The 9,959-nt window shown below is 35.1% G+C and overlaps 1 protein-coding gene across 6 annotated transcripts; it reads left to right on the top strand.

The window, feature by feature from the left end:
* The first annotated feature begins 10 nt into the window (after positions 1 to 10).
* LOC122519799 (ubiquitin-like-conjugating enzyme ATG10) lies at positions 11 to 9,596 on the top strand. 6 transcript variants are annotated; one of them, XM_043639500.1, is made up of 6 exons: positions 11 to 88; positions 2,727 to 2,836; positions 3,393 to 3,615; positions 4,397 to 4,565; positions 4,704 to 4,893; positions 9,414 to 9,596. In XM_043639500.1, exons 2-5 carry the CDS (start codon positions 2,729 to 2,731, stop codon positions 4,816 to 4,818), a joined length of 615 nt encoding a protein of 204 aa, XP_043495435.1. In that variant the 5' UTR covers positions 11 to 88; positions 2,727 to 2,728; the 3' UTR covers positions 4,819 to 4,893; positions 9,414 to 9,596. The 6 variants fall into 6 exon arrangements, 5 of the variants coding, with proteins under 5 accessions (XP_043495435.1, XP_043495436.1, XP_043495440.1 ...); XM_043639501.1 differs by lacking the exon at positions 9,414 to 9,596 and adding an exon at positions 4,991 to 5,317; XM_043639504.1 differs by lacking the exon at positions 11 to 88 and adding an exon at positions 1,399 to 1,472.
* The last annotated feature ends 363 nt before the right edge of the window (positions 9,597 to 9,959 follow it).

The raw sequence follows: 9,959 nt of genomic DNA, 5'->3' as shown, positions 1-9,959 counted from the left end.
AGGAAATAAAAGAAGAAAAAGTCGCGTGTATGATAAACGGAAGGACGTAACGAAGAAGAAAAAGAAGAAGAACAAGCAGCAGGTATCGGTAAGCTTTTCAGGGAATTTTTTTCTTTCTTCGTGTCACTTATTCTTCTTTCTCGTTGGCGTCTCTGGCTGCGTGTTACACTAAACGATCGAGGCGCAGACGCTTTGCCTCATGGTACGACAATGAATTGTAAAAAGAACAGAGCCGCGCCGTTCACAACGCGCATCCTCATATTAGTATTCCTTTTTTCATATGTTGTTTTCTTTTTTACACACTTTTATCGTCAAATTTAGTCTTTTATTGTATAGTTTTTATTCAGCTGTTGATTCCGTTATTCGTCGAACTCGAAGGGTCCAGCTTTCGGATCTCACCTTTAGATTACTTTACGATGCTTTTCTATCGCCTTCTCTCGCTCCACGCTTTCTTTTCAAGGCTTTTCCTTCCCCAATGGAAATCGTGGCGCGTCTCTCTCTCTCTCTCTCTGTCTCTCTCTCTTCTTGGCACACAGCGCAACGATGGTAAAGTTGTCGTTGCGTCGTCGTTGCAGGTTTGGTCACTTCACTCTCTTCGCTCTTTTCCCTTCGATATGCCTCTCGCTTCAGCACACCTCACCTCACTTCACCACACTTCACCTCACCTCACCTCACCTCACCTCACCTCACCTCACGCGTACCTATCAGTCAACTCTACGCACATACACGTGCACGCGTTTCTAGAAGAGCACGCGCAAGCAAGCAAGCACAGGTAGTATACATATACTAACAAAGGAGAGGCAAGCGCGCGCGCGCGCGCTCACACCGATTTCACGTTGTATTATCGTCGTTGTCCGTTTGACGTCGCCACGATCGTCGTCTCTTCGTCGTTATTATCGTTACTATCGCGCTGTTGCCGCCAACATACACGCTAGTTTACGAATTTTTCTCTATGAGTTCTTTTTTGTCGTCCCTTATTTTACCCTACACTCACTCGAAATTTACTACATGCGTTATTGAAAAAGTCTAATATCGCAGGGCCCTATCGTTGCATACGCGCGTTATCACACGAACAAGGACGAAAGGTAATATCAGGATAACACGTATACGCAGAGAGAGGAATTGAACTCTAACGGCGTGTAACCACACAACTTCACAAGTGTACTACCTACTCTTTCGGTTTCACACGCGAGGAAGACGAGGCCGACGCACACCTATACACCTTCCTGGATCCTACTCCCTCTCTCGCTCTTTTCTCCCCACCTTTTAATCCCCATCTCTCTTTTTCTCTTTCTCTTTCTCTCTCTCTTACCTTCTCTCTTCTTCTCATTACAATACATCTCTACGTAACTCTCTCTTGGACTTACAAAGAACGTGGAGGATGCGCGCGCATCTATTTGTCCCGTATCCAGGGCCGTACGAACATTTTTAAATTCAACAAAGTGTGCGTCAAGTATAACGACCTAATACAGGTTCGCAAGTAGCGTTCTTTTATACGTTTTTTTTCGTTTCATTCATTCATTCGAATAAGTATATTTTATTTTATATTAATAAAGTATTTTATTATTTGATCATTTTTCATGTTTGTGATCTCTCTGATAAAGTATTATACATTCTTACACGCTATATTAACAGTACTAATTGTAAGAGATAAAAGTCCTTTTAGCTTCCATAAAGATTTTCTTTAAAATTCAACAAGTATAATAAGCATAAAACTAGTTTAACACGTCTCTGTATATCTAAACTTCTTATATTTTATTTATTCTTTATTTCAGTTTTGATCATAAATTTATAAATATCTATAATTTTATTTAAAACAAAATATTTTTATAATAAATTTATTTGTTACGAATTAATTATGGCCATATGAATAATAATATCTTTTAATAATTAATATTGATTTAGTTGTTTTTTTTTATAAACAGATTAATTAAAATAAAATAAAATATTTTATCTTCAAATAGATAAAATTTATAACGTACCATGAAATGAAACGTAAAAGTATAATTTTCCGTAATATTAAGAATAAATATAAATATCTGTCTACGTTAATACGGCCCTGATTGCATCTCTGCATCTTATTGGACGTGGACTAGTGCATATACGAGCAATGTCCTGTGGCGTGCACACACCCTTGAAATCTATCGGCGCGTGTTCGCTAAAGAGTGGGAGAATCCGATTATAGCCGAACGTTACCGGATGTGCCCGACACGAAATAGTCGACAATTGACGAGGCGTCGAGAAACCCAGAAGGGAGGAGACAAGCTATTCTGTTGGGTGTACCGCTTCCCTCTTTGCAACGTTAACCTGAATAATTATTCTTTAGCATATCTATAGCATAAGTATTTTAAGCGGAATGAAAACAAATATGATACGAATAAAACTTAATCAAATAAATGCTTAATATTATTTCAAACCTTTTTACATTATGCCATTACATAATATGTAGATGAGATCTCTTATCGGCATCCGGTATAACATTGATTACAAAATATTTTTTTTTATTTGATAATTCTATTATTATCATATTCTTATTTAGATAGAAAGAAAATATTTAATCTCATTTATATAGAATATTTTATTACATATATGTTTTATACACTTTGACATGAGTAGACAAATTCTTTGTATGAACATCATTATGGGAACTATATCTAATATTTCGAATTATGAATTTGATTTTTATACATTTTTATTTTTAAAATGTTTATTAATTTTATTTACAGAAATGGATGGTCCAGGTACGATTTCATGGGATGAATTTATAGAAAATGCTGAAAGTTTCATTGCACTCTCTAATCAGATTTCTGATGGATGGCAATTATGCGGTGATAAAGTAATTATATTTAATTAATCAATTACCTAATTCATATATGTTTGTATGTGTGCATATATATATGAAAATATATATTTATTTTTGTTGTTAAAACACATTTATTACAACACTTTTTTACTAATAATTAAAAATATATTATACGCGAAAAATATTTCTGTAAACTTTCTTTTTTACTTTTTCGAGAGATTACACCACTCGGTAAAACAGAACACGATCGTGATAAAACGTGAAAATGATCATTTAAAAAATTATGAATAATTATTATAATCAACGTGCAGTAATATTTGTATATACCACATGATAAATAGGAAGTTTAAAATAAACAATTTTTATTAAAATTATTGATGAAGTTCTGTTTTATCGACTATGGTTTCAGTTGTAACAAGAACGTTGCGCGATCTATCATGTAATCAGTGAACTATGTAAAACATATCGACTAAGTTTAAATTTTTGAATTTAAAAAATAATACTAGATATACCTTTTTTTTTAATACTAATTTATTTCGCAGAATAATTTTTAATATGGATTTTTATACCATATATTTATTTTTTTTAGAAAGTTCCTACACAAGCATACTTGATACGACAAAAAAAGCATTTTATTCGAGATGAATTGGACACAGAAAATTTAACTTGCGTCGAAGATTGGAGCGACAAACTTTGCGAAGATCCATACGAAGCTTCATTTACAAATGAAAGACCTTTAGTTCTAGAACATCACATTTTATGGTCTATGAGCTATAGCGTGCCAGTACTTTATTTTAATGGATGGAAATCAGGTGATCTAAATTGCAATTAATCTACGATCATTAAGCTCTTCTTTTTCTATATAATTTGGCGAATAGATATAGGTACATATCTTCATAATTGAAATTAGAATAATAAAATAATTTGATCTACTTATGCAATTATGAAGATTTAACAATTGTTTGTTTAATTCACATCTATTAGGTTTCCTAATAATATGAAATATATCGATAAAGTCCTTGAATACTCATGATTCTAGTAGAACGTGTAGAATTATCGAGTGTTAGTGGCATTAAAAAAAATTAACACAAGTTCTATACGTTATCATGATGAAACTACTTGAAAATAGAAATACGGAGGAAATTCTATTGTAGGGTAAGGTTTTATCGTCACTAGACCTTAATCTGTGAAAAAGACGATTATAATGCCGCATTGTTCCTTCTATTGTCGGCTGTTTCTTTCGACTATAGGCGAAGAAGTAGATAGCGTTGAATATATGCCAATCCTGAAGGGCGAGAAATAGGAAACAAAAAAGGGTTAGTTCTCGATATCATTGTTAAAAAAAGAACTTCTTAGATTTATAATTCAACGAATATTAAAATTCAATTCCGATGTGTGAAATTCGTACGGAATGCGGCGCCATTTGAAAACTAGATCACCGTTTCAATTCTATAGGATTAATCTAGTTCCGCTCTAAAGAATAAATAATGAATGACCTTCAAAAATAATGCTTTAGAATATTTGTTTAATGGATGAATAAATATGTCGACAGTGGAATACCAGTATTATTTCGAAATTTTTCATTGTCTACAGATTTTCCCGGGATCAATCGAATAAGTGTCGAAGAAGCTCAAGGACTTATTAATGGTTCTGCTTTAAATTACTCGGAGTTGTCGCAAGTGATTCATCCAATTCTCGGTACACCGTACCTGCAGTTACATCCATGCATGTCGCATGAGCTTCTACAGCATACACATAAGAGGTGAGGGAGGAAGAGCCAAATGAAAAGGGATTGACATACGACCTTGTTTCGTTTTCCTCACAAATTACTTCGCAGTTGTAAATACGGTTCGTACAACTTAATTCTCAAATTAACTGGTTATTTGATATTCCATTTTAGCAAAAACAAATTGGTTAGCTGGTTAAGCTTCGTTGCACCAGCGGCCCTACGTCTCGATTTAAGCCAAGAGTATTACAAATTGACTCTGGAAACACTACAAGATGCACACGAATAAACCTTACAATGACTATTACTTGATTCTGCGAAATGGACATGATCCCGTATCAACTTGCATTCTCATGCTTCTACCGTAACTATACCAATATTTGTTGTCATCACTTTAATTCTATATTCAAAAAAGAGAAGAAAATTATACACAAATAATCATTTTTCATAATAAATTACAGATATGTTTGTTGAGTTTTAAATTCTGTTACGCAAATTTGCATTATATTAATTGATTTGGAAAATGAATAAGATACAAGAAAAAAGCGTAATTATTCTTCTGTACATAAACTATGCGTAAATGATTAACACTTTACCGACCGGTAGCGGTTCGAACATACTATGCCCTTTTCACCGCCCACTCAGCCGCAGATCGTCCGAGACACCGGCTCGGTTTCGGCCTAGATTGACGCGCGGGAATATATGCGCTTTTCTTAAGCTCTAGTAAAATTGTACGCTTCGTGTTATTGTAGGGTAACCAAATTTAATAAAATCTTTTACTTTAATCATATTAGTGTTAAACAATATTTATTTTATCTATTACAATCGTTTTCAGTTTATTATTTACATAAAATATACCATAATCCATATAACAATATTTGTCGAAAAAAGAAGTTGTTTAATATTTTTTTAAATTATGTTACCTCTCGAAACAGTCACCTTTGTGTAGTGGGACGTTGCAGTATTTACAAGCGAAACCTGTTCTGCTTAGTTCTTTTTTACTTGCACAAACTCTGCATTGTCGTAGGGGTTTTTTACATCGACCGCTGGTCACTATATTTACCAGTTTATGCTTTTCGAAATTTGCCAGTCTTTCGGGATAATCAAATCGGGATGTGGTTCTTGTGGATTCGGAATTAGGCAGACCCTTATCTTGTTCTTCAGTTTCGCAGTTTTCTATCAATGAAAGTGCCGCTTTGTGCAGAAAATTTTATATGTAATCTTCTGTCCGTTCAGAGTTGTATATACTTTAAAGGAATTAAAAAGTGCACAGTTGATGAAGAACATTACGACACGTTTCGTCCATTTTTTTGTTTTCCTAAAAATGGAGTAATAGGACAGATATTGATCTGCGCGATCTACGCCCTTCATATATTTATTATAATCTATTATTGAAATAGGCTTCTGTATGGGGCAATCTGATGTCCTGCTTCTGTTTCTAAATTCCGCCATTTGTGCGGAATGTATTGTCGAGATCATGTGTACGTTCCTTTTGCCATTATTCCATACTTGTAATAAAATATGGCCATTTCTAAGAAATTGATGTTGGCCTCTTGAAAGTTTGGCAGTTTTAAGTATTTGAGGAAGACCTCTGTTCTTTCGAATCGTCCCGCACACTCACAATTTATTTTAAAAAAAAATTTTAGCCATGTTGACACTATTATAGTAATTATCTTGATATATATGGTGCCACATGTTCTTATACGGTCCAATGACCGATAATACAGTCTCTTCTAATTTTCTATCTATCTATCTATCTATTACGCTTTCAGAGGAACTTGTCATAAAATTTTTACGCCAGAGCTGCCTTCGGAAGGTTCCAAAATTATATTCTTGTCGTTCGTTGACCATGTACCATTGTTGTCTTCAACGTTATTTATGCCCTCGTCTTCTGAATCACTGTATATTAGCGGTACAGGACGTCGCTTTCGAATCGCTATACTGCTGCTATCACTTTCGTCATCAGTACTACTTGCTGAACGGCAGTCAAAACAATCTGACAGGTCGTCGAGATAAAATTCACCGACACTATCCTTTTCATTCATTTTTAAGGGCACAAAAGCTTAGAGAAAAGCACCGATTATCTGAATAAAGAATGCGAAATGCTTGCTGCTTGCTACTTGTCAGTCTAGCCTAACCAAATCTAACAGAAAGATCAAAAGTCGATTAATCGACGACCGGTCGGTAAGCGCTGAGAACAAAACGTCGATTAATCGACGGCCGGTCGGTAAAGTGTTAAAATATACTAAAATAGTATGTACGTATTTTTGAAGGTGAACAATTATTCTTTCGTAGATATTATTAAAAAGAATTAAAAGCGACTGTGTCGAAAGGGAGAGATTCGTAGGATCGCGTCGGGTATCAACAATAGCACCTCCCACCACTTTCCGCGCGCGTTTCGAACTCGCGGATCGAATCTCGAGCTCGAACGAAGGCGCGTTGCACAGTCTCGCGATCGTCATCGCGTAGAAACGTGATTCTCGTTTACGATAGTTACCACCACGACGTCGGTTTTACCATTGGCTCGTATTTGATATCGTGACACAACAACTGTGTCCTTGTGAAAATATATAAAATGCAATTATTGTGAATTTATTTATTTCTTTTGTTTTTTATTTTTTCGCATATTTGTAAGAACAAATTCTTTTTCTTCTCTTTTTTCGCAATTTCTACGACCCGTTGACAAAAGAAAGAACGAATTTCAAAGAGGTGTCTATATAGCGTATGTATATTTATTTATCGCACGTTAAAAATCGAATGATCGTACCTATTCAATGTACGTATTCATGGAAATCGATACAGAACAAACAATCGTACTTTAACATCTATCATCCTATCACTGTTGTTTTATCATTACAATTTTTACTCTCATTAGTTTACGATTATCGAGCTATTGAAATTTTTACTAGATCATTTTAATCCATCTCTAAGAATAACTATTTACTATTTCCAGTAATCCTCGAGCGTTCCTAAAAAATTGCGAGTCTACTTGTTGCATCTGACTCGCCGAATACTCGAATAAACTCAACCTGAACGAATGCAATTCATTCGGGGACAGATTTTTGGCACGTTCGCGAACAGTGTTTTCATCGTTAACTTAGACTTATTCTATAATCGTTTTTTTAATCAGTTTGACAATCGATAGATCGTTGAAGAAGCAAAAAAAGAAAACGTATAACTGTTAACGGGTATTTTCTTTCTTATTTTGGCGCATTATAGCACTGATCGGATGATTATAAATATATAGAAATTCTCGATTTTGATCGAACATGAAGAAATAATGGAAGTATTTACATATTCAGATTTGAAGATTAGAGAAAAGTTTGTCTATCTACGAATAGATAATCACGAACGACTTCTCTACGTGATGATTTATCAACGATGTACTTCGCGCGTTAGCTTTTGTTCATTAATTCTCCACGTACATACTTACGTCTGTAAACGCGTATTCGACTATACACGTAGACTTATTGTAATAATCATTGCCTCGTACAACTAGTCATTCTTCTTCTTTCTTATTTTCATTTTTTTCATTTTTTTCTACTCATCATTGCTTCTATCATAATTTTATGTCTTTCTTTTTCTCTCATAACATCTTCGATAGGCGACACACGCGAGAGCGAGCATCATCGATGCAGCTCTTGTCGGAGATTAATTAAATGCCGTGCGAAATAACTCCCCCGCGTAATAGGCGAAGGTTATCATCAAGGAATATAACAGTTGCTACGATCTATCCTCTTGTGATCTTATGTAACACATTTTTCTTTGATTTTTTTTTCATTTTTCTTTGTTTTTCTCTCCATCAACGTCATTCGTAACAAACGTCATTAATGTTTTTAAGGATAGATCCAAAAGACAAAGAGAGAGATAGAAGATTAATTTATAAAGAATATTCACATTATCATATTAAACGATAGAAAGAAATGATTTGTTTCTATTTATTTACGAAGTTATCGTTTCATCGTTATATATAACTCCTATTTGTAAACGATTAGTATCGTTAAAAATATATTTCATGAGATATCTTCGTTTTAAAAATTGTCTATATACAGAATGATGTAAAAGTTCCTTAAGCGATTATCTAAATCAATTACTTGTGTTCGAGACTGTATAAGTAAATTTTTATTGATCGTAAAAACTATAAGTCTTTATAGGTAAAATAAAGAAATAATTTATTAGTAAAATCGGATAGGAAAATTGATGCACATTTCGTATATAGATGGCAATTAATATTTAATTAATAAAATTAGTTTCAATATCACGTTATAGAGGATCGTGAGAAAGTTAGATAAATAGCGGACATTGACGGATCGGTGGCGATTTAAATAGTTTAAAATTTTTAACGAGCGTTCCGACAAAAAAGGACGTACTTCCTCGGACTAATCGGATCTACAAGAGAGTCGAGAGATAATAGATTCAAATTGCATCACTGTACCAGTAAGAGGGACCCGTCGTTGCTATTTCTCTCTCTCTCTCTTTTTCTCTCGTAAATATATAACTCGATGAAAAGTAGGTGTAGTAATAAGCAAGATGGACAGGCCTTGACCCGCTTTCCGTGACCGGCTCTGTTTCGTAGTTCCGATGATCATCTTCGATGAGCCGCTGCGTTTCAATTTTCTCAAATAGTCTATTTTTTCTTGTATCATTGTGGAAGATTAGAGTACGATTCTACACAACTGATTGTGAATCATTATTAAAAGGAAAGAAGAATTATAATTAAGCCTCGTTAAAATTAGTCAAATCGTGTATTCTATTCTAAGAATCAAATTGACGATGATAGGAATACATTGATCAATTGTCAGAATCCTCAATCCAACTTGGATAACGTACAAATAATGTAATTTCCTATTCTAATACCACAATATAATTATTTTGCTCTTTCAGATCACAAAAGGAAGGAGGAAGATAGTCATTTCGCAAAGAGATCATTCAAGGTAGTCTTTTTGAACGAACGCTTGCTGTTACCGTTTGCCTAGTGGTCGATCATCGGCTCGTTGATCGACGCGTTGATCCGGCTCCCTAGGTGGGAAGTTCAAAGCGGAAGAAGAACTTGGGGGAGAGAGAGAAGGAGAGAAAGAGAGAAATCGGAAGAGAGGAGAATCTCGAGTACTCCCGCGCGTTCATCGACGGTTATGTGGTGTTTAACCCCGTTAGAATATAGCGGATCGTGAACAGATCGAGAGTAGCCGAACAATAGAGCCCATCGTTCACCAGCGGTGCGACATTTCTCGATGGGTTGCTCGTGATCGCTTGCGCGTATTTGTCAGGTGTCTATATCGCATCACTACTGCGACAACCACGACTACAATTACGACCACGACCACGACCACGACCACGACCACGACCACGACCACGACCACGACGACGACGACGACGACGACGACGTCGACGACCAAGAAGAGGAAAGAGGAGGAAAGAGGTGGTGGTGGT

This window comes from Polistes fuscatus, unplaced genomic scaffold (assembly GCF_010416935.1).
Source record: "Polistes fuscatus isolate 324 unplaced genomic scaffold, CU_Pfus_HIC Scaffold3, whole genome shotgun sequence".
Taxonomy (NCBI): Eukaryota; Metazoa; Arthropoda; class Insecta; order Hymenoptera; family Vespidae; genus Polistes; species Polistes fuscatus.
Note: the sequence above shows the minus strand (reverse complement) of the source record. Positions and strands in the feature narration are given on the sequence as shown.

What these genes read in the sequence shown, in the direction of transcription:
- LOC122519799 (XM_043639500.1), top strand. Translation starts at nt 2,729, where the DNA reads ATGGATGGTCCAGGTACGATTTCATGGGATGAATTTATAGAAAATGCT. An exon ending in GGCAATTATGCGGTGATAAA is followed by an intron (nt 2,837 to 3,392) that starts GTAATTATATTT and finishes TATTTTTTTTAG; the next exon opens with AAAGTTCCTACACAAGCATA. An exon ending in CTACAGCATACACATAAGAG is followed by an intron (nt 4,566 to 4,703) that starts GTGAGGGAGGAA and finishes ATTCCATTTTAG; the next exon opens with CAAAAACAAATTGGTTAGCT.